The sequence below is a fragment of the Carcharhinus amblyrhynchos genome, chromosome 7 (assembly GCF_965287045.1).
Source record: "Carcharhinus amblyrhynchos chromosome 7, sCarAmb.v2.hapA, whole genome shotgun sequence".
NCBI lineage: Eukaryota > Metazoa > Chordata > Chondrichthyes > Carcharhiniformes > Carcharhinidae > Carcharhinus > Carcharhinus amblyrhynchos.
Window position 1 is genome coordinate 50,224,896 of NC_137330.1, and position 25,539 is coordinate 50,250,434.

The following is a 25,539-nucleotide window of genomic DNA, read 5'->3' on the forward strand; positions in this document are numbered from 1 at the left end:
TATAATGTTCTATGATCTATCTCCAGCAAATTGCCCAACGGTGTGAAGATCATCAGAGCCAAACATCCCCCTTGTACTCAACAGATGCTCACACATCACATTTCTGAGCTCTGAGCAGCATGAAAACGCTGAATAATTTTTCTTTCTCCATCCCAACACAGTCATGCTTTCCATAGTGTCCTCGCCACCAATTCCAAACCAAATTTACAACAACTAAATCAACACAAACTCTAGATCACACATTGAAGCTCTGCGGTCTGTATGGATCAATAATGCACAGCCTGGTGCATCTTCTCACTGAAAGCTGGGCAGGAGCCTTTATAGATGTCACACTGGCAGTTTTCAATACTTTTGCATTTTCGGATATCTATAAAACTCACCAATTAAAATCCCCTTTCCAGTTGCTGTTTCAAGTGTTTGCTTCCAGTGGAAGGTGCCCTCTCAAGCAGCAATGCTTAGTTTGACTTGAAAGTTCCTCTTGTTCAGTTACTTCTACTCCCATCATTAACCTACTCATTGTCATTGCTTCCATGAGGCATTGCCTTTGTGTGAAGAAATTAAAAAGAAACTATAAAATAAATCCCAGTCAAGAAACAGCTACTTCCAACTGCCACGATCAACTAGAAGATGCCCAGGGTTGGGTCTTTGGAAATGATGATCTGTTTCTTGTGATTCTAAGTCACCCTTTTTGTGAAGAGGTAAACCAACAGAGTTTTTTTTAAATTTAAACATGGCATTTTCAGTTAAAACTCCCACATTACTAAACTGAGAAATATTTACTGAAGTTAATCGTGCTGTTTAAACAAATACACCCACATTTCATAAAACTCAATCAACAATGTCATCTTTTTTTGACGGTTATTCATTGTTCATATTTCTTAAAAATTTATTTTCAGAAGGCAGATATCATCTTTTACATTTTTCATAGGTTACTATGAAAGGCCTCTGGCAATTCAGCTTACAGTAATAACTTCTTTAAATCTTTGTTGATTCTAGCATTTTTAGTCAAGGCATTGTCACATATTTGGAAGTTATGAAATTGTCAGTCTCTAGTTATGGACAGAGTAATATAACCAACAAAAATGCAATTAAGTTTAACAGTCTCATCTCTAATTGATCAATGTTTTCACACTATAAGGTAACATGCTAGGTACATGCACAATTGTGTACCTGAACTTCTCCACTGGCCTCAATGATATATACATGAAAGGTTGGCATTCATTCAACGGCTGGGCTCTCAAAGCTCACAATCACAAAAGTAGTGTTTTCAAGCACTGACACAATGATTTGAAGGGCTGCAGCAGCCAAGAATATAGCAGCCAGACTGAAAGACATCCTCCCTTCAACAGAAAACGCTGTAAATACTCAGCAGGTCTGGAAGCATCGCTGAAGAGTGAAACAGAACTAACATCTCAAGTCAATGATCTTTCATCAGAACTCTCTACCAAGATAGTATTCTCCACTTACCTAACTCACTTCACCTGGATGGGACCAAATTCCTTCAGTGGTGGATGCACATCCCACATGGAACTGGGCAGGCCCCAGTGAGGGAGGAAGTGTCAGTGTTTGGTGAAGGTAGGAGGTGCTATTGCCAAAGGGGCAGCTATTCCCACCAGGGGCCCAACATGATCCAAAGATGCCAGAATAGGAGGCCCCTTCATCCAGAGCTTGCAGCAAACTGCTAGGGTTCACCTGGTGGTCTTTGCTCAAGCACTAGTAAAATGACAGCTGAGGTTGGAAGAAGTTCTGAGCTGCTTGGCCACACAATGTGCCCTGGCAGGAGGGCTGTCAACCACCTTCCCTGATGGCATGATGGCAAGCGATGACAGATACGCAATCCGCCTTCCCTCGCTATTTTACAGCTGTCCTCACTTCCAGCCAGCCCATCCCATCCCAGGGGTCTTGTGAAAACCAGCCCAATGTTTCACAACAATGGCTTTTCACTAAGGTAATTGGTAAAGCAACTGCAGATGGTTAGACTTAGGCCACTCCCCCGGAGGAACTTCAGCAGCAATGTCTGAGGGTTGAGGTGATTGGTTTCCAACAACGACAAACATCTTCCTTTTTGGTATTTACGAGCCCATGAAGAGGATTCTTTTTGACTTCACTTTAACTAAGATTCCTCATACCACAATTGGTCAAGTGTATTATTAATGTCAACTGCAGTCACTTTCACATCAGCTCTTGAACTCATCTTCTTTATCCATGTTTGGACCAAAGCAGTAATAAGGTCAGGAAGCAAGTGGCCTTGGTGGAACCCAAGCTCAGCAGAGTACGTGCTGCTTGACAGCACTGTTGATGGCACCTTCCATCATTTTGCTAATCACTTGAGTGTAGACAGGGTGGTAAATGGCTGGGTTGAATTTGTTTCACTTTGTGTGAACAGGACAAACCTGGGCACTTTTCCACTTTATTGGGTTTATGTCAATTTTGTAGTTGCAGTGGAAGAGTTTGGTTGGATGCAGCTACTACTGGAGCTCAAGTCTTTAATATCACAGCTAGGAAATTGTCAGTCTTTGCTACAGCCAGTGCCTTCAGCCATTTCTTGATATGATGTGGAGTGAACTGAACTGACTGAAGACTGGCCTATAGAATTCAAAGGACCTCAGGAAGAAGCCAAAATGAATCATCCAATCAGCACTTCTGACTGAAAGTAACTGCAAATGCATCAGCCTGTGTTTTACATGCTTCCCACAACTATTGATGATGGGAGTATTTGTGGAACATTCTCCTCTGGTTAGTTGTTTAACTGCTCACCACCATTCATGACTGGGTGTAGTAGGAATGCAGAGCTTAGATCTGAACATCTGGTGGTGGGAACACTTAGTTCTATACTAAGCAGCTTCCTCTGTTTAGCACATAAGTAGCCCTGTATTGTAGCTTCAGTAGGTTGACATCTCAGTTTAGGTACGCTTGGTGCTGTTTCTCCTTTGCTTCCTGCACTCTCTTCACTGAGCCATGGTTAGTATATTACTGGTAGAATGAGAGTTATTTTGGGCCGTCAGGTTCCAGGTTGTGGTGGAGTACAATTTTGCTGCAGCTGTTAGCCCTCAGCACCTTACGGATGCTAGCTTGAAACTTCTTGATCTGTTCTGATATGTTTAGCACATCAAGGATGCCAATCTCCTTTCCTTAATGACCATTTTAAAAATTTTCTTCTGAGACGTGGACATCACTGGTTAGGCCAGAATTTACTGCCCGTTCCGAGTTGTCCTTGAGAAGGTTGTGGTGAGTTGCCTTTTTGAACTGCTGTAGTCCATGTGGTGCACATACACTCATAGTGCTGTTTGGAAGAGAACTTGTAGGTCGTGACGGTGTTCCCATGCATCTGCTGCCCTTGTCTTTCCAGGTGGGAAAGATTGTGCATTGCTAAGATGCTGTCGAAGAAGCCTCGGTGAATTGCTGCAGTGCATCTTGTAAAATCAAAGAATCCCCTTGATTGCTACCCCTTCCACAAATATTCAATTCCTCCACCATGTACAAACAGTGACAGTCTTATGTCCCATCTACAAGATGCACTGCAGGAAGTCACCAAGGTTCCTTAAGCAGCGCCTTTCAAACTCCATGACCACTACATCCAGAAGGACAAGAACAGCAGAAGTTTCTGCACCAAATTCTACAGGAGCTGATATCAAGCAAGTTACAAAGAAAGATTAAACACCACCTAATCTTTTAAGTACCTTCCAGGAACAGGAAACCCTGTTGTACCCTCAAAGGGCACAAGTTACAGCATAGAATTGCATAAAATTTACAGCATAGAAACAAGCCATCCAACCTGTGTCAGTAGTGACATGGGAGAAATCCTATTGGTGTGAGTTCTGAAATAAAGCCTTTACTCTATCCTCCCCTGTGACTTCTGCTTCAAGGACACAGGTTGATCATTCAAATATGGTAATGAGGCTGCATGTTTTTTTTAATTTATCTGAAGTCGGCTGGGTTTCCCAAACCTTAAGGAACCCAGCAGCCTCATCCAGATGATGATTTGGGATCCAGGAAGTAAACATTGTACACCTACTTCCTGAATCCAGTGTGCATCCCAGTGACTGAGTACATGCAGGCCACTCCACAAAATGTTTCCCACTAGGCCACTAATCCCACTCCCTAATGCCCCAACCAAGGCCACCAACTGCCCCTCTTACTAATTGACCTATCCAGGTTCCAGCACTCCCCCTCCTCCCAGGCCTCTGATAATGCCCCAGATAGTAGACACCGCTCTAATGATAGCTTTGAGTTACTAATGGATTAAAAAGAAATTATCTTTAAAACCAATGATATTAAAAAGATTTTCCTAATTAAATTATTATGTATTCTGAACATCTCTCCTTCTCCTCTACCTGCAACCCCAAATTCTCCCCTTCTGTCCTGAAAGATTTTGCAGTAGGAAGAAGCAGAAGTGTCACCTGTCCAATAGTTCACCAAGGTAACCGTTCTACATACATGGTTGGTTATAAAAACATTGAATGTATGCAATCAGTAACACTGAAACAAGAAAGGGAGTGTGTATAAGTCCTAAGATTTAAAAGTAAAAAGTGGATAGAAGGCAATGGGAAACACAGTGAGAATGAATAGAACCTGTAACCTGACAACAGTCCAGCTGCTTTCCCTCTGATCTTTCTATTTCTGCTCTTCTCCTGGAGTTCTCTGCCTGGAGGCAATGTGCAGCTCTGACCCATAGAGTAAGGAGGCAGGTCTCAAATCCACCCAATGCAGAATGGGGATCAAACGCAATGCTGTTGGCATCAATCAATCCAGTCAGCCGGGCCAAACAGTCCCAAGGAGACCAAGTTATTGTGGCAATGTACCTGAATGCTGTAGCATGGAGCTATGAATAGTGATGGTGGAAGCTCCAATTTCTTTCTATCACATGGCTGACCAGGAATTTCTCCTGCTATTACTGCCTGCCATTGGCATGTATTGGAAGGATTTACAAGTCAATACTCAACCTCAACTTACTCACCTTCCTTGGCCATCAAGCCCTGGGGTGGGATTTGAAACCAGAGCTTCTGATTTAAGGGCAGAGATATTATTTACAGTGCAGCAAGACTTCACTGGATTTTCTGCTCAATTTGTCATGATTTCTGAACTCTTTGAAACCATATTAATGTATTGACATGACCAAGGATGATATTTTCAATTACTTATTACCATGTGAATTGTTTTGGTCGTTTGATTTATTATTCAGCATGGTTAAAACTCCAAATTATTGGTTGTTTTATTCAATATAGCTTTTGAAAGAATTAACTGCACAGTTGAGAAGTCTCACTTTTACTTTCTAAATATCCAGTCAAATAGCCAAATAAGTATGATTTTCTTAAAAATGTACATTTACATCCATTCAGTCAAACTACTTGACAAATCCACTACTGGGTTGAAGACTGTTAACTTTATGAAGCACCTAATGAATCTATTTTCTTTTGTTTATAAACCAGCATTTTAATTTTCATAAATGACATGGCAATGTATTATTTTAATCACACAAAGTATTATTGTAACAAAGTCATCCAGTTCTTCCCCCTTAAAGTCACTTTCTTCATGCAGGCACTGTCCTTTTTTTTCAGTTATTAAGAGTCCACAGCAGGAATGTGGATTCAGCAGCAAATCATAATTTGGGCCTGTCTGCACGTGCTTCGCACTGCCTGTCCTTTTGTAAAGCAGCCTCAGTGCCAGACATGGACAGACTTTCTTCTGTTGCATTAAATGTTTCTGTGATGGCTGTCATCTGCTTGACATGGATATTACTTTGAAAGACTGGTTTGTGCGCATGCAACTCACTCATCAAATTTGATTAGTTTGGTGATTAATTCAAGTTTAGTAATTTATGGACATTTTTGTGGTGATTTTAGTGGTTTGTGGCATTTTTGTGGCAATTGTAATGATTTACACTACTTTTTTTGCAAAGTGTGCAGTAACTTACACTATGCATCTTTCACAGTAACTTCATTGCAGTGTTAATGTAAGCTGACTTGTGACGCTAATATGTAAACTTTAAATCTTTGTTCTATGGATGGGTGTTCATTTGAAACTTTGTGTGACAGTGCTGTCCATTTAGGATTGATAGACTCATGTAGAATATGTTCTGAGGCCCCGTTGGTGTATTGAGGCACACAAAACAAGTAGATTTCCCTCTTCAATCTTTGCAGGTCTTGAATTATCAATTTGGTTGAAAAGAAGATGGGGAAACCTGGGATAGCAGATCATTGAGCAATTCCTGATCCAGGTTAATATCCTTGCCTTTGCACATTGATTGAGTTTCAATTGAAACTAGGTTCTCTGTACCAATACCAAAGGTCTTCCTTCCTTCACAACACTAATTTTGATTACTGTCCTACCATCCCCACTGACACTGGTCAACTTTTTATCTATCCTATCTTATTGGTGTTTAAACCGTCCTCTTATCTGCCTTATCTTATTCACACTGTTTGCTTTCATATCCTGTGTTAGAGTTGGTCTCTTGTTTGCCTGATCTGCACTAACATTGATCGTCATCATGTCCAATCTGTTCTGCTCGTGGACACTATCCTGCTACCCCAGCCCCAAGGTAAATCGCCACTCCATATTCAGTGCATTGATTATGGGGGCAGATTATAATTCTAACTACCTCTTCAACTTTATGTGAAGGTAAGAAGAAAGTATTTCAATAACAATAATAAAAACAAAGTATTGCAGGAAATATTAAATAATCATCCCTCTTTATTGTTTGTTCCATGATATCCTTGTCATTCAATCTCTTCTGCCCTCCAGCTTATCTCAGACCTTCCATTTTGTTCTCTGTTCCTCCCCTCCCCCTCCTAACGACATAAAAGCCACCACAGTCCCACCTTTCTTCAGTTCTGAAGAAGTAACTTTCAAATTGAAATGTTTACTCTGTTCCTCTCTCCATATATGCTGCTAAAGTTGAATATTTATGTTTTTATTTGAAAATAATATTCTTTGAAAAGTCCCAATCACAGCACAGAGAAATACAAGGCACAATTTTCATTTTCAACGGAAGTGAAAATAAGGTGGGCTCTATAACAAGAGGCCCAATCTGTCAAACCGACTTACTGCCCACAAATTACTTCCAGAGTCTGTTTTAGAAGCACCGTGTGTTACAGTGATACTGTCAATATGGTTTGCTAACATACCAGTATTTCCATAGACCTTTCTTATGATTGGAAATTGCTGCTGAAATCACAGCACAAAACCAGGAAGTGTAGTGAACAATGAGGAAAATAGTGATAAGCTTCAAGAGGCATCAGCAGGCTGATGGAATGGACTGATACATCACAGATTAACTGGCGAGAAATGTTTTGTGATACATTTTGTTAGGAAGAATGAGAAGCGACAACACAAGCTCAATGGTATAAATTTGAAACGGGTGCCAGAGGAAAGAGAACAGGGTGCTTCTCCACAAATCATCAAAAGTCACAGTAAGAAGTCTCACAACACCAGGTTAAAGTTCAACATGTTTATTTGTTATCATGGGCTTTCGGAGCGCTGCACCTTCATCAGGTGAGTGTTGAAGGAGCCCGTTGAAGCAGCAGGGCTCCAAAAGCTAATGATACCAAATAAACCTGTTTGACTTTAACCTGGTGTTATCAGACTTCTTACTGTGTCCACTCCAGTCCAACGCCGACATCTCCACTTCATCATTGAAAGTGGCAGCACAGGCTCACAAATCGGTTAATAAAGCATATTGAATCCTGAGCCATATAAATAGAGGAGCAGAGTGCATAAACCAGAATATTGGGAAAGAGTAGAGGAGTGGGACTAACTGGACTGTTTTTCGAAAGAGCAGCGACAGACTTGATATACCCCCTCCTGTATTGTATGATTCCATGATGCGGCATCCCAGTTAGCTAAAAGTTCATTTTTAGGTTGAGATTAATAATACATTGTTGTGTAATCAGCCCAGTGGTAGCTTGCTTTGATACAATGATAAGTTGATATGTGCAGAATGAGGTAATAAGGGGTCTGTTGTCTTCAATAATTCCTTCTGCAGAGAATTTCTGTTAGGAAGTAAAGCTGTTTAAAAAAAACTCAGACAGAAAACTATTAGTTTGCACCTCTGAGCAACTGGTTTGAGAAACCCATGAGTAAAGACCCAGTGAGATGACCTTCTCGCTGGGGAGCAACCAGAAAAGCATAAAACAAACTCAGACTAGTAAGAAAACAACATTATTCCTGAAGTCAGTGAAATAGCCTACTCTCATTACAGTGAGGTGTTGGAATGGAAACAGTGAAAATAACCACAGCCACATAAAAATACATGCTTTCATCACTTTCCTTATGAATATACATCTATAGAATCGTAGAAACATAGAATCCCTACAATGCAGAAGGAGGCCATTCAGCCCATCGAGTCTGCACAAACCACAATCCCACCCAGGTCCTATTCCCATAATCCCACACATTTACCCCGCTAATCCCCTGACACTAGGGTCAATTTAGCATGGCCTATTAACCTTAGCCTGCACATCTTTGGACTGTGGAAGAAAACCCACGCAGACACAGGGAGAATGTGCAAACTCCACAAAGACAGTGACCCGAGGCTGGAATTGAACCCAGGTCCCTGGCGCTATGAGGCACATTAGGAAGTCTCACAACACCAGTTTAAAATCCAACAGGTTTATTTGGTATCACGAGCTTTCGGAGCACTGCTCCTTCATCAGGTGAGTCCTGATGAGACTCATCTGATGAAGGAGCAGCGTTCTGAAAGCACGTGATACCAAATAAACCTGTTGGACTTTAACCTGGTGTTGTGAGGTTTCTTACTGTGCCCACCCCAGTCCAATGCGGATATCTCCACATCATGGCTGTGAGGCAGCAGTGCTAACCACTGTGTGACATTAAATATTATTTTCTTTTTAATATATCTGAAATACAATAGGTATATTGTCTACATTCTGAAAATAAACCAAGACTGCCTTTTCTTCACACTTCACTAACCATCTGTAATTTTTTCTGCGTTCAAAACTAGGTAAACGTACACATGGTGCCACTTAAACATCTTCCCAGCTTTCATAACGCACACATTTTCTATCACACAGTTTCTGCACACACATTATCTGTACAAATATTATGCTGCTGATAATGAAGTAACAATTTCGCCCTTCTCACAAACAATGGCAAAATAACACGAGTTCAATGAATTGCGTAATCTTAGCCTTCAGACAGTCAAAGAAAAGTTCAAAGAAAATCAACATTCAATGCTTGTGCTGAACATGTGCTTCTACCCAAATATATATAGATAGCTACATTTCCACTTCACTTAGGCCTTAGTCATCAGCTTGAGCCTGAACACGTTAGATTTCAGTGAAACTGATTGTTGGTTTGAACATTTAAATATTTAATATGCCTTTACCTATCTTTCTCACACTTAACAGAAGACCTGACCTTAACTGTTTGAAGACTGAACGTGTCAGAAACCAGCGAGATCATTAAAGCTTGCTGTAGAAAAACTAATCAGACATCATAAAGTTGATGGAGTTTTAGTTAAATATCTGTGACAGGAAAAACATACATTAAAAAGACTTGTAGTTAAAATAAGCTCAATGATTAGGTCTGACATACCATTATATGGAACAAAAGCCCAAATATTTTCACCGATGAGCCAATTCCCCGAAGATGCGGCAAAGATGCACACTTCTGCGCTGTCCTTTTTCCTACACTTCAAAGTAGTTCTGCATTTCCTGTCAATTTTAAATATGCATTCTCCTGTCATTTACAGAAACCACCCCCACTTCCTGTTTTCAGCATGCGTCGGGCAAAGAAGGCCTTACAATATTAGTTATGCTGTAGACCACAGATCAAACCAGTTTCTACATGGTTTCAGGCTATGTGGTATACGGAATTTCCAGTTTTAACAGTTTTGATACATTTTATATGATAATCTTTGGACCTTCTCCATTAGTGGCAGATATTTTCAACTTGAGGCTTCATTAATTTCATATTTAGACAGTTACATGGGTAAAATGAGTATAAAAGGATATGGGTCAAATGGAGGCAATTGGGAATAGCTTAGTGGTAAAAATTGGGTGGCATGGACAAGTTGAGCCAAAAGGTCTGTTTCCATGTTGTAAACTTCAATGAAAAGAAAAATTTTTCCTCTATATATTTAGGTGATTCTAGTTTCTGTCTGGTGATTTCATTCCCTCCGTTTAATATCCTTTATAAAATGATTTGATTTATTGTCACATGTATTGGAATACAGTGAAAAGTGCGTTTCTTGCGCACTATACAGACAAAGCATGCCATTCATAGAGTACATAGGGAAGAAGGAAAGGAGGGCTAGTGTCACAATCATAGCTACGGTGTAGGGGAAGAGCAACTTAATATAAGATGGATAAATAGAGCATTATTGGGGAGTTTAAAAGAGTTAGAATACAGTTTCAGAGTAAAAGTTAGAATTAGAAGGTATGCTGGGGACCGGCACCATCTTAAGTTAACGTGACTTGGATTTCTTCCTGACTTTGACTCGCTTCTTCCTCAGGAGAAGCCGGGTGAATCTCTCACTAATCACAACTTTCAGACATTTTTTAATCATGTCTACGATTACCTTTAATGACAGATTTTTATACATAAACACAATTATACCCAAAATATGCTGCAACATGCCTTGGAGATCACACTTAGCATTAAACTATTCAACTTGTTACACTTATGAAATTTAAAGGGTTATAATGTCTTAGGTCAATGTCTTTTGATTTATAACAGTATTATAGTTTGGGACTTTTAACTTATGTTAAAGAACATATGATATGTGCTGGAGTCTGTTGACAGTAAGCCTGGGTGATTTAAGTATTAGAGAACAGAAGAAAACTCATTGTTTTATTGACAGAGTGGTGGCAGGTATTTACATTTGGGAGCAAAGACAACTGTTCATAGATCTCCAATGTGTATTCTGCATCTCCTGACGGTGGTATCAATATCAAGGTGTAAACAATTGGGCTGGAATGTATCCCATTACTTCCAAGATGAACAACAGTTGCGATCAAAGTAACTGATTAGCACGGGCGGCATGGGAGCACAGGGGTTAGCAATGCTGCTTCACAGCTCCAGGGACCTGGGTTCGACTCCCGGCTTGGATCACTGTCTGTCTGGAGGTTGCACGTTCTCCTCGTGTCTGCGTGAGTTTCCCTGGGTGCTCTGATTTCGTCCCACAGTCCAAAGATGTGCGGGTTAAGTTGACTGGTGATGCTAAAAATTGCCCCTTGGAGTCCTGAGGTCCTTAGGTTAGAGGGATTAGCGGGTAAATGTGTAGGGATAAGGGGATAGGGCCTGGGTGGGATTGTGGTCAGTACAGATTTGATGGGCCAAATGGCCTCTTTCTACACTGTGGAGTTTCTATGATTCTATTTCTACTTAAATACAAAGCTAATATGATGCTTGTTACCATGGATAAGAGAGTTAAAGAAGCCGATCTGAGATTGGATTACAGGATTCCTAATAAACCTGAGAATATCACAGGCAGAAGGAAGTTGCAGTTTTGTTCTGTGTGGTCTGCAGATAACTGACAGGTAGAAAGCAAGACAAGATAGAATTAAACAGGTCTGTACCTTAAGGAGAGAAAGTGCTGACTCTATCATGCAGAACATGGCTGGGAGTTTGTGCCCAGTTTAGGAACATAGGAGTAGGCGTAGGCCATATTGCCCATCAAGCCTGCTCCTCCATCAATTGACATTATGGCTGATTATTTACCTTAAAGCCAATTTATTGTGCTATCTCCATGTTCCTAGATGTCATTAGTATTTAGAAATCTATCGATTTCTGTCTTGGACTTGCTCAATGATTGAGCTTCCTTAGTCCGAATTCCAAAGATTCATCATTCACTGAATGAAGACATTCCTCCTCATCCCAGTCCTAAATGGTCTGTCACATATTCAGAGAATGTGCCTTCAACAGCAAGGGGAAACATCCTATTTATACCTACCCTGTCACCTTCTGTAAGAATTCTTTAAGCTTCAATAAGATCGCCTGTCATTCTTGGAAACGCTAGAAATATAAGCCCAGCTTCTTTAATCTCTCTGCATTAAACAATCCTGACATCTCAGTAATTAATCAAGTGAACATAGTGTGAAGACTGAGTTCACGAGGACAGAAAAGAAACTGGAATATTTGCCTACCTCGGAGAAATAAATCTAGAATGTAATCCTCACAGTGAAAGATTGACCTGGGATTAGAAATTACCTGGCTGGGAAAGGAGAAAGGAAGCAATCTTCACTGAAAGTAGGGCGCAAGTATGAACTATTTGTTACGATTTGCAATTCTGAGGACAGTGACAGGTAACAAGAAACTGTTTGATTCTACAATTTAAAGTTTAGGTTGTTTACTTAAGAAAATAATGTTAAGTCAAAGTGTTTTTTTTGTCATTTGATACAGTGAAAAATTTTAAGAATGCAAAATCTTGGTGTCATTTTTGTAGCTGATAACAGGATGTTCAAATGTCTCTTTAAAAGTTATTTGTCTTTACAGAGATTGGGCCCAGATATGTCCTATACATAAAAGGTAGGACAAATCCAACCCAGCTGATTACAGCTCCATCAGTCTATTCTCAATCATTAGTAAAGTGGTCATCAATAGCGCTATCAACCAGCACTTAATAGTAACCTACACACTGATGCTCAGTTTGAGTTCCACCAGGATCATTCAACTCCTGACCTCACTCCAGCCTTGATTCAATCATGGACAAAATAGCTGAACATCAGAGGTGAGGTGAGAGTGACTGCCCTTGACATCACAGCAGCATTTGACCAAGAGTGGCATCATGGAGTCCTAGCAAAATAGATGTCAATGGAAATCGGGGGAAAACTCTCCACTGGTTGCCTAGGACAAAGGAAGGTAATTGTTGAAGGTCAAGTATCACAACAGGAGAGTAGGGCTGTGATCTAAGCACAACCATCTTCAGTTGCTTCATTGCTGGCCTTCCTTCCATCATAAGGTCATCGATGAAGCAGCTGAAAATGGTTATGTCCAGTGAAGTGGGAATATTCTCTGATGTTTGCACAATGTTCAGCATCATTCTCAACTCCTCAGATACTGAAGCAGTTCATGTCCAAATGCAGCAAAGACCTAATATTTAGGCTTGGGCTAACATGTGCTCGTAACATTTTTATTATTCATGGACTATGGGTATCACTGGCCAGGCTAGCATTTATTACCCATCCCTAGTTGCCTTTCGGAAGGTGGTGGTGAGCTTCCTTCTTGAACTGCTGCAGTCCATGGGATGTATGTACACCCAGAGAGCTGTTAGGAAGGGAGTTCCAGGATTTTGACCCAGTGACAGTGAAGGAACAGCGTTACTGTGTGCCACTTTGTCCTGGTGCTAAAGTCAATGCAAACTTGCTGTTAGTGGTTTGATACAACTGAGTGGCTTGCTAGGCCATTTCAGCAGGCATTTAAGAGTCACTCTGGGTCTGAAGTTATCTGCAGGCAATACCAGGTAAGGACAGCAGGTTTCTTTCCCTAAAGGAAATTAGTGAACGAGATGGATTTTTACAACGATGGTTAATGGTTTCATGATCATCATTACTTTTATTTCCAGATATTTATTGAATTCAAATTCCACTACCTGCTGTGTTGGGATTCAAATTCAGATCCCTTGAGTATTAAACTGAGTCACTGGATTAGTAACAATACCACTACGCCACTCCCTCACCTCACACAAGTGCCAGGTAATGACCACCTCTAATGAGAGAATCTAACCAACTCCCCGTGACATTCAGTGCCATCACTGACGCCCCAATTATGAATATTCTAGGGGTTACTGTTGACCAGAAACTGAATTGGACTAGCCATGTGAATATTGTGGCTATAAGAACATGTCAGAAGCTAGGGAGTCTGTAGCAAGTATCTCACCACCTGAGTCCCAAAATACTGTCTTCCACTGACAAGGCACAAGTCAGGAGTGTAATGAAATACTCTCCACTTGCCTGGATGAGGGCAGCTCCAGTAACACTCAATAAGCTTGACACCATCCAGGAAAAAGCAAGCCAATTGAGTGGCATCCCATCTACAAACATTCACTCCTTCCACCACTGATGATTGGTGACAGCAGTGTGTACCATCTCCAAGATGTAATGCAGGAACTCACCAAGGCTCTTAGGCAGCATCTTCCAGATCAAGACCACTTCCATGCAAAAGGACAAGAGCAGACGACCACATGGGAACACCACCACTTGCAAGTTTCCCCCCAAGCCACTCATCATCCTGATTTGGAAATATATTGCCGTTCTTTCACTGTCACTGAGTCAAAACCTTGGAATTCCCTAACAGCATTATGGGTCTTCCTACACGACATGGATTGCAACGGTTCCATCAACTTCTTAGTCATAGAATCGGTCCATTGAGTCTGCACTGACAGAATACCTCACTCAGGCCCTCTCCCATAACCCCACACACTTTCCATAGCAAATCCATCTAACCTATAACTTTTGGGACACTAAGAGGCAATTTATTATGGCCAATCCATTTAACCTGCACATCTTTGCACTTTGGGGCACCCGCAGGAAACCTACACAGACATGGTGAGTATGTGCAAACTCCACACGGACAGTTATCTGAGGCCGGATTTGAACTTGGATCCTTGGCGCTGTGAGGCAGCAGTGCTAACCACTGTGCCGCCCTAAAGAGCAATTAGGGATGGTCAATAAACGCTATCCTAGCCAGCAACACTCATATCCCATGAATGAAAAAAAATTACTTCTATTATCATTAGGTTGACTCCAATTTAAGGTCAACATAAGCAGATATTGCTGAAAGATACTGAATCTGTCTATCAATTATGTTCGTGCTACTAAAATCTGATGCTAGACCTTTTAAATGGAAATGGGAGAGTATACTAACTCACCATCGATCTACTTGTTAGTGAATTTTCTAACCTAATGCCTACATTATAAATACTGAATATAATGGCGCAGGTGATCATTTTTAAATGAACTGGCATATCATAAAAATTACACCAGTGTGAAAAAGGTAACTAAATTGCACGAGAAAATAATTTTGCACAAAGTAGTGTCATCTCATATTGTGAAAAAACACCTTCCTAAGAAAAAGCTTATTTTCAATCGCCATTCTTTTTACTAAGAAACTTGGTGGTTTCTCACATTCTTTAAGCTCTAGTGGAAGTCAGACAGAGTGCACCCAAAGTACAATCAGCCGACCTGACCTGACCTACAATTCTATGTTTCAGATTGTCTGCCTTCACAGGAAGTTTCAACCAGAAGCCAGAAATAAAGACAACTGCTGCTGCAGAATAAGGAGGCTCTGGCTGCTCACTTCAGGACGGCTGTTCACAAATAGGCCTCCTATTTCCAATGGTCCTTCCGCTCGTTCAGTTAAAAAAACAGATACTTGCATTTTTGAGTTCTCCATACTTTGTTAGATAATCTCATCTGATGGAGGTGAATATCACTGTGCTGATGGGCAGCCTGCTGCTTATTCCATTTTGGCCTCTGCCAAATGAAAATGAGGTAGAATGCAATGTGATGGTGGAGAACACCTGTTGCAGAGGATCACCAGCCTTACAACCAATTCATATCACAAAATCTCCATCTTAGCAGTCATTTAATAGCAGGTTTGGCTGCTGGGTTATTCTGCGACTGGCCTACTGAGGCACAACGTAATTTCTACCTAATTTTCCAATAGACCACTGCTTGTCATCCTTGGCAAATGCTCATGGGCTTGCCATCTCCAAAATCCTTCTGTACTCTTGTCAATCAACTGTGACATTCCTTTTTAATAATACCCCTGCCATCCCCACCACATCGTTTTAATTTTCACTTGTGCACAATTTGCTGATGAGATCACCAGTGTACTGTTTAGATATGTTCAGAACTACATATTTGAATTGCACTGATCAGCTTTCCTCCCCTGCTGTTGTGCCAAGACAAATCATATCAAAGTCACAAATGATTGTGACAAAAGCCAACTTTCCCTCCTCAACCGTTTCAACCTGGAGAAGGTTCAGCACGTCATCCTCCTCTAACATCTCTCCTCAGTGTCCAAATAAGTGGAACTATTCTCATCTGGCTCCATTCCTATCTATCTAGTCATGGCCAGAGAATCACTTGCAATTGTTCTTGCCCTAAACCCGCACTATGACCATTGGTGTCCCCCAAGAATCTATTCTTGGTCCCCTCCCATTTCTCATTCAAATGTTGCCTCGACAAAATGATCCAAAAGCACAAGATTAATTGACGTGTGTGTACTAATGCCACCCACCTCTATCCCACAACCACACTGCTTGACTCCTACACTATTGCAACATCAGATGGCTTATCCAATATCCAGTAATGGATGACCAGAACATTTCTCCAATTAAACCCCAGGAAGACTGAAACCATTGTTTTCCATCCCTGCTCCAAACTCTGTTCCCTAGTTTCTGACTCCATTCTTCTCCTTGGCAACAGTCTGAGAATAAACAGGCTCTGTGCGCAATCTTGGTGCCAAATCTGACCTCAAAATGAGTTTCTGACGTCATGTTCATGCCATCATCAAGCCCACTATTTGCACTTCCCTAGCATCACCCACTCCATTCCCATAACCCCATGTTTTCACCATGGCTAATTCACCTAACCACCCTGGACATTAATAGGCAATTTAGCATGCTAATCCACCTAACCTGCACATCTTTGCAAGAAACTAGAGCACCTGATGGAAACCCATGCAGTCACAAAGAGAACGTGCAAACTCAACACAGATTGTCACCCAAGACCTGAATCGAACCTGGATCCCTGGCGTTAACGGGCAGCAGTGCTAACCACTGTGCAGGGAAGTTTCTGCCTCTAATCCCAAAGGAGACAAACTGCTTGAAGCAATGTATCAAAAGCCTTAAAATGCAACTGATGAGGCTCACACAACAGCTCCAAAGTAAGTTTTATTTTTCTTTGTTCATGGGGTGGGGTGTGGGCATTGCTGGCTGAGCCAGCATTTGTTGGCCATCCCTGAGGGGATTAAAGTTAACCACATTGCTGTGGCTCTGTAGGCCAGACCAGGTCAGAATGGCAGATTTCCTTCCCAAAGGACATTAGTGAACCCAGGTAGGTTTTTACAATAATCGACAATGGTTTCATGGTCATCATTAGGCTTTTAATTCCAGATTTTTTTAATTGAATTCGAATTTCACAATAATAAATAACTCTCAGTCACTTCCTTTTGTCGACAAACTCATCACAACATTTCATCCATGATTACCAATGTCATGGATGCACAGCTTCACAGGGAAATAGTATTTCTCATAGACTTATGGAAATATTTAAATGCTATAACTCAACATTGACTTTCTTTTATTAAAGAAACAAATTCATCTGTATCTCGTAAACTGGCTGAAATTCTCAGATTTAATCCTAATAGTAGGATGGAATAATAATAGGATGGATCCTAATAATAGGATGGAATAGTATTTAAATGGTGAAAAGTTGCAGCTTGCTACTGTGCAGAGGGACCTGGGGGTCCTTGTGCACAAATTGCAAAAACTCAGTCTGCAGGTGCAGCAGGTGATCAACAAGGCGAATGGAATGTTGGCCTTTATAGCGAGGGGGATAGAATATAAAAGCAGGGAGGTCTTGCTGCAACTGTACAAGACACTGGTGAGGTCGCAACTGGTGTGAAGTTTTGGTCCCCTTATTTGCAAAATGATATATTGGCCTTGGAGGGAGTACAGAGAAGGTTCACCAGGCTGATACCGGAGATGAGGGGGTTAGCTTATGAGGAGAGATTAAATAGACTGGACCTGTACTCGTGGAGTGTAAAAGGCTGAGGGGGGATCTTATAGAGACTTACATGATGATGAAGGGGCTAGATAGGGTAGAGGAAGAGAGATTCTTTCCACTTAGAAAGCAAACCAGAACTAGAGAGCACAGCCTCAAAATAAGGGGGGGGGGGCGGAGGGGGAGCAGTTTAGACCAGAGTTGAGGAGGAACTTCTTCTCTCAGAGGGTGGTGAATCTCTGGAATTCTCTGCCCATTGAGGTGCTGGAGGCTACCTCGTTGAATATGTTTAAGTCATGAGTAGAAAGATTTCTGATAGATAAGGGAATTAGGGTTACGGGGAGCAAGCGGGAAAATGGAACTGATCCATTTCAGATCAGCCATGATCTTGTTGAATGGCGGGGCAGGCTCAAGGGGCTAGATGGCCTACTCCTGCTCCTATTTCTCATGTTCTTATCATTTGCTTCAATTCAGATTTCAAAAACATTGTCCACGTAATTCATTAAATAATGGGCCAACACATAGGAAGAGCCAAACGAAGCCTAATTTGCTAACAAGAACTGATATTACTGATTAATGTAAATTATCTAGTAAAACTTTTTTCATGTTACCAACTTATCACTTAGTATTGTATTCTAAAGTCCGACATTGATGAGCAATTCTAGAATGGCACATCCAAGGCGAGCATATAGTGCATCGAAGGTAAAATATCCCAAGTTGCTTCGCCCAAGGAGTGTTAGAAAATAAAATATGACACCAGGGCAGAGAGATAAAGAGAGGGAGCATTGAAGGGTGGATATTTCAGAGCTTAGGGTCTGGGCAGCTGAAGGTGCAGTCATCAGCGGTAGAGCGATTAAAGTCTGGGATGCTCGTGAGTCCAGGAGGCCAGTGTTAGAGGACCACAGACATCTCAGAAGATTGTGGAGGGCTGAAGGAGATTACAAGAATTAGGGAGAAGTGAGACCATAGAAGGGATGTGAAAACAAGGAGGAGAATTTTTAAATCAAGATGTGACTTGACTGGGAGATAACAGAGCTAAACAAACATAGAGGCAAGAGGAAGGGAGCTTTATTCTCAACAACTCTTAGTTTGGATATACAATTATTAAATTCCTGATTAAATTTGGAAATTTTCCACCTCCTAACCAGGCAACGCCTTATATAAAGACAATTTTTACTTTTTAGGATCAAAATCTAATTTGTGTCATTCAATGAGACAGTGTTAAATCCTACTACAAAGTTAAGTAAGTGAGGTCAGGAAGGAATGCAATTTGTTTTATGTAGTACTCTTAAATTCACTATCACTTTGGATTTGAAAGTCTGTATAGAAGTCAGAAACATGGATTAGCACTTTAAAAGTCAAGATGTTGTGCGTCTGTGAGCAAATATATATGTCAGTGAGCACAGAAATAATGGATGAATGAATAGGACTTAGATTGAGTAAGGACATAGGCAGCAGAGTTTTGGATCATCTCAGATTTATGAAGGGTGGAATGTGGGAGGCTAGAAGTGCATTGGAATAGTGTACATGTAGCAAAGGCACTATATAAATACAAAGGCCTTCCATGGATGGGCTGAGGCAGAGGTGCAGTCTGGTAGTAGCTGGTCTCAACAGATAGCATGGATATGTGGCTGGAGCAGCCAGAGAATCCTTTGAGAAATCTGTATCCCTATATTGCTCCTGTGAAATGCCCTGGGGCATTTTATTACAGGTACTCTACAAATATAATTCGTTTTGTGTAATACTCTTAATTTCATTATCACTTTGGATTTGGAAGTCTGCTTAGTATCACTTACTGGATTGACAAATTAATCAGTATTGTTAAAAAAATCAGTCACATCTGATACAAATACAAAAAGTTCCTAAATTTCACTCTGGAATTTGTAATTTTACTGAAAATATAAAACGTTATGTCCATTTTAGACCCCACCCGTTATCCACACTGCTCAATTTTCTTTTTCATTGGAGGCAGATAACAAATGGTCAATCTAATACCAACTGTTTCCGGCCCGAGCTGAAGTAGCAAGTTCTGCTCTCAAAAGTTACTTCTATTTTAAACTAGATCACAATGATACAGCCAGTCCCAAAAGTCATAAATTATGTCTCTGTTAAGCAAAGACAGCTCCATCTATTTGAATGGATTTGCAATCTATCTCAATCTTGACCATTATAAATGCTAGTGGCGATAGCACTGCGCTATTTTATCATGCTAATATTGAATCAAATAGTTCCCCTGCTAATTTTTGAATGATAAAGGGTGAATGCGTCTGCATGTTTGAATGATTGTGCTTGAGGGTGTGAGTGTGAGAACGAGTGAATGTTTGTGTGCGTGACCTGTGTGCAGATACACATGAGTGAACCACCATCAATCTGTCACACTTTCAACATTCATCATTATGGGTTAAACTGGAAGTTTCATACACAACTTGAAATTTATTACGTCACTTTTCTGGAAATTACAGTCAAGAAATTTCCCATAAATGAAACAGAATAAAACAAAACGGAATAAAACAAAATGTAAAAAGATTGTTAATTCTATAACAAATGGCTGAACACTTCAGTTATGGTAGGAAGTTCCACAATATTTTTCTTAAAGATCTCGTACATTTTATTTTGAAATAAGTGAACACTGTAACCCTATTCATAAAGAGCATACTTCAAAAATAAAAATAAGTGTTAGCCCATTTTTTGAGTTCCTCCACCAAACAGGTAAGCCAGCTTCATTCTGATTGAAGCAACAGAATAATAACTATCTACAACACGTTTACAACTACCATGTGACAAGATTGTGGAATGAGATTTGGCTGCTGGTAGTAAAGAATTCACAGTTGAAAAATGCTTGGTTCACTCCATTTAAATTGCCAACCATCTTAAAATAGTTGGAGAACCATTTTGCAGCATTTTCTTATTACATATTCTTTTATTGCAGATTATTGGTGGCAGAATTGCATGATCACAACAGCAAATGAAAAACATTATTCCTTAAAATTCAATCTGAGTGGTATTACATTTACAACAGCCAGGAATGTTTGTAAGACATTAATCTGATTATCAGTTCAGATGCCACTGTAAACTGCAATGATAAAGTTTCCAGCATTATTTAAGCACCGTCTGGAACTTCATGGGATTAGATTATAAACTTGGCTATCATTTTTGCAGTTTGCTACTTAGGGCAGATTTGTTAATGTTATTATCCGGAATTGCCATACTGTTTTCAGTCATTGTTTTTGTTGGTAGCAGCTTTCTGTGAGTTCCTGATACGTGGTAATGTTAAAAAAAACAAATATGACAAATATTACAATGTTACCTCAAATCTGTTGAGAATTGAACTGCAGCTAATGACCAGGAAATGCTTTGTCCCATGCATAGTATGGATACGGTGATAGCAATAGATTTTATCAAATCAAGAAAATTAGTTGTAAACTTTAGCTTACAGCATCACACTTACAATTAAACTTAAACCTTGCCTTAATTAGTTTCATTGCAGCTTTACAAAGTGACTGGTCATCCTTAAATTTTGATGTTCTCACTGCTTGAAAAAGAAAGAAACTTGCTCTCCTACAGTACCTTTAGCATGCGATCCATGTTTATAAGCAGCGTACAGATAGTGAATTAATTTTGAAGTGTAGTTATGATTGTTATACCAGCAACATTGCACACAATGTGAGTATAGCAAAGACCCACAAATAGAAACAACAGATGAGCTGAATGGTCAGTTAATCTGGAGAATCAGTTGACAGATAAAGTTGACTACTTTTGTTTCCTTAACATTTCCAGTGGTGAAAGGACTGTTAACTGCAATTCACAGCTAGCTTTGAGACACTGCCACTCTCTAATTACCTGACAAGTGTAGGAAAGTTATAACCATTTTATCCAAGCACTGAAGAGGAACAATATGACACATGAACCAATAACAGTAAATTCTCTCATAATACAGATTCAGAGTTTCCTAACATGGTACATGACCACAGACATTTATGAGATATACTGAGTCACCATTTTCCATTGTGCCATTTTCATTTTTGTCTAAAAACCCAGCTATATTTCTATATCATATAATCAAAGAAGAAACATTGGCATAAAATTTCTGATCTTTGGACGGTCATATTCCGGAAGTATCACAATGATGTGCAGGGGACCCCTTGGAAATCACCATGCACTGTAAACAGGAATTGCCCATGAGGTTTGGCTTCTAATGGGTAAATCCCTGCATCTGGAACCCTCTGAAACTCTGAGTTAAAGTCAGGGATTTTGGATGGTTCCGATTCACTTGCCAGAATATTTACCCAGGGAGAGATGGAAGGATTAAAACCATTCTAATTCCGGGTAATTGTATTACCGACCCCCGAATCCCCACAGGATTCCCAAACTACTTCCCCACCAACACACTCCAACCACCCTCCTTCACCTTTACAACCCTCAACACCCCCCCAACTCGAATATCCCCCCAACTAACCCCGACTAACTCCCTAACCCGCAATTACACAACTCTGCCCCATACCACCAAACCACTCTATCCTCACCCACCCACCCACCTGCCAACCTTGCCCCGATCCATTTAACTGCCAACTATGTCCCTCACTCACTACCTGCCAAACTATCACCTCATCCACCCAACTGTCCCTCTACTCCCTCATTCGCCCAACTAACCCTCTACTCCCTCACCCACTCAACTGTCGCCCTAGCTCCTCATGCACATGCACCCTACCCTCACCCACTTGCTACCTTAGTCCTCCCCAACCCGCCTTCCACCCTACACCCTTCCTCACCCATCTTCCAACCAGCCCCTTCACTGACCCACCCCTCACCTTAACAACACCCACCACCCCACCCCCCATCACACCCCTACCCACTCCACCTACCTTACACAATTACTTACTCTCTGTGGCTTCTCAAAGTGGCTTTGAGATCTTCCAACACTCTACTTACCGGAATACAGCAGCTGGTGCCATAAAGAGAGGACAGGGCCTGGCTTCCCCCGATGATCCTGCACTAGGAAGAAGGACTCTCAGAAAAAGGTTCACTCCGCATTTCTGAAGAGGCCCGGTTTGGAAGTCTGTGCCAGAACTGCAGAGGACCATCTTAGGATAAAAAGATATGACTCTCTGTGTTGGGGAAATGCAGAAAGTATCCCCACACAAGTCAGGGGGAAGAAGTTTCTGTATTTCTGGGGATTGGGATCGGCACCACGGGAGATTGCAGCAGCCAGGACTCAAAGGAACCAGATTTGCTCACAATTTCTGAGTTCTTTGGAATAATAATGATCATTTCCTGTATAAGTACGGTTAACAGAATATGTGGTGCTGTTTTTATTTCAGCTTTTAAAGTTTTATACTTTACAGTTTATTTTTGTTACGGGTAGGCTTACCTTAAGACTGCAATGAAGTTACTGTGAAAATCCCCAAGTGCCACACTCTGGCACCTGTTCGGGTACACAGAGGGAGAATTTAGCCTGGCCGATGCACCTAACCAGCACATACTTCAGATTGTGGGAGGAAACCGGAGCACCCGGAGGAAACCCATGCAGACACAGGGAGAACATGCAGACTCCACACAGGCCGTGATCCAAGCTGGGAATCAAACCCGGTTTAACTACTGCACCACCGTGGTGCCTGATGTACTTTTTAATTTAAAAAATAGTAAATGATTTCAAAGAATTATAACTTCTTAAATTGATTTATATTACTGTTTAATCATGGATCAGTTAATCATTTACTGATACATAAAGCATGCCCAAGCTAAAACTGCAGGATCAAATTCTGCTTCAGGTTAAAAGGTTTAAAGTCTACAAACTATTGCCATAAATTTAAAATGCAATTAATACCTTCAAAATTTAGTCAGTTGTTAAATGTATTTGAACCAAACATTATCGTTTTATTTATCATCTTTAAATCAATTGCTTTATCAGACAGTTATGAACCAAAGAACAAAGAAAGTGACTATCTTAATAAACATGAAAGAATGTCCAGTCAATAATCCTAAAAATAAATCAGCACAACGTTACAGTTATGGAATAGCAATATTAAGCAGTTCAGTGACTTTTTTTTGTTCTTTCCATTATGTAGAATGGAACAATCAAATTCAATCAAACTCTACATAAGATCACCTGACCTCTAGAAGACAATGCAAAAATCCTCTGCAGATTTTCAACTATTCAGCAAAATAGCATCAACTTTCATTAACTTTTTCAGAGGGCGAAGGATGTGGTAAACTAATTTTGCCTCCGAGAACTAATTAAATTTTAACTCCTTTGTATCTAATATTTACTATGGTGGTAGTGTGTTACAGGTCACTCAGGTAGTCCAAATTGATGTGGCAACATTGATTTTTACATGCACATTATAGTCTTGAGCTATGGTAGTGAGATAGGGGAAAAGTTCAAACTTTCTTTCCATCACACTGCTGGCCAGGCATCTCTCTTGCTTTTACTGCCTGCCGTTGGCACGCATTGGAAGGATTTGCAGGCTGACATTTGACCTGTTTGGCTGCATAATGAACACACCTTCCTTGGCTGTCAGGTCTTGGGGGCAGGGGGGTAGTGGTTCTCAGAACTAGAGCTTCTGGTTCAGAGGCAGGGATGCCACCCACTTTACCACAAGACCTCCCAACAATTACTGTATGCTTCATTTAATTTAATTTGCTGCCAATAGTGGAAAACTATCCTCCTGTTTAGCCGAATATGCTGAATCTAATGAATTTTATTGCATCTTTCTGCAGTATGGATACCTTGTCAGGAAAGTCTAGGATGGTTTGCTGGTGTTTGAGTCATGCTATACCCTACCAAAAGCTGGCTCCTTAAGTAATACAGCCAAGCTGATCACTACCCAAGTTAATTTATTTCTACCAAATCAAATCAATCTCTTGAACAATCTGCAACCTTGTTCACTCTCTGCCCGAGATTATTCTTGGGTAGTTATAGTTCAGATCATCCACACTGGAGGCATAATCTCTCCTTTTACCACAAGTTAAAATAATACTTGATTCTATGATTAGTATATGCATTGTACAGCAATTTTCACCAATGATGACTTCTGTCATTTCCCCATTACCCCAAACACAGACAAAAACACACACTCACACAAACACACACACAAGCACACGTTTATGGCCTTAGAACAAATACATTATGCTACAGGTTACACTATATAAAAACTATGCATGGCAAGGTGTTATTAGCTATAACACAATGGAATGATTTCAGTGACATGTCACATGGCTCATCCAAAACTGAGATTATGAGTCTCAACAGTGAACTGCAGACACCAATTGGGTGTCCAAAAGCAGCTCATCAGTTTCGCAAGGAAAAGGTTAGTCTGGCTCCCCTCCCCAGCAGTGGCCCTCAGCTAGGTCCTGGAAGGAGGTGGTGGAAGGAAGGGAGGAATTTATTGAGAGAGAGAGAGAGGGTGAGCGATCAGGAAGGCTAAGGGAAACAATGGGAAGGGGCCAAGCTGGGACTGGCAACAGTCTACAGGACTCCTGTGAAGCCAAGTGGAGCCCTCCTTCTCCTCCCAGCTCCACATTCAGGTAAGTATTTTTTCAAAAACTTACCTTTATGGTGGCGGCCTCCAGCGGTCCCTTTAAGGACTGCTGGTTAGGCCGCATGTAGACACGGTTATCTTGAACGCAGCTGGCCCGGTGCCAGAGAAAGGAGAAGACCTATGCAGAGGAAAATTGTTATTGGGATTTCTAAATAAAATAAAATAATATGGCCATATTTAATTATATGTTAAGAGAATTATTTGATTTTTATGTGCTTCTTATCATAAGTCATTGGCTCAAAAAGCAACATAGCAACCAAAAGAAATTGGAGTAAAACTGTTCCAACAATTTTGTCGTGTTTCGGCCGGTTGCT

The 25,539-nt window shown here is 40.7% G+C and overlaps 1 protein-coding gene across 11 annotated transcripts in view; it reads right to left on the minus strand.

Moving 5' to 3' along the window:
* LOC145344930 (DNA (cytosine-5)-methyltransferase 3A-like) overlaps positions 1–25,539 on the minus strand; it is a 505,928-nt gene that overhangs the window by 380,855 nt on the left and 99,534 nt on the right. For 10 of the 11 annotated variants that reach the window (XR_013887006.1, XR_013887007.1, XM_080192264.1 and 7 more), the window contains exon 4: positions 25,236–25,343. The exons of the other annotated variant lie outside the window; for it this stretch is intronic. Coding sequence is in view for 8 of the 10 variants with exons in the window: in XM_080192264.1 (XP_080048390.1) it covers positions 25,236–25,343 (108 nt within the window). In the remaining 2 variants the exon portion in view is untranslated. The remainder of the gene's footprint in view (positions 1–25,235; positions 25,344–25,539) is intronic. 11 annotated transcript variants of the gene reach the window in all.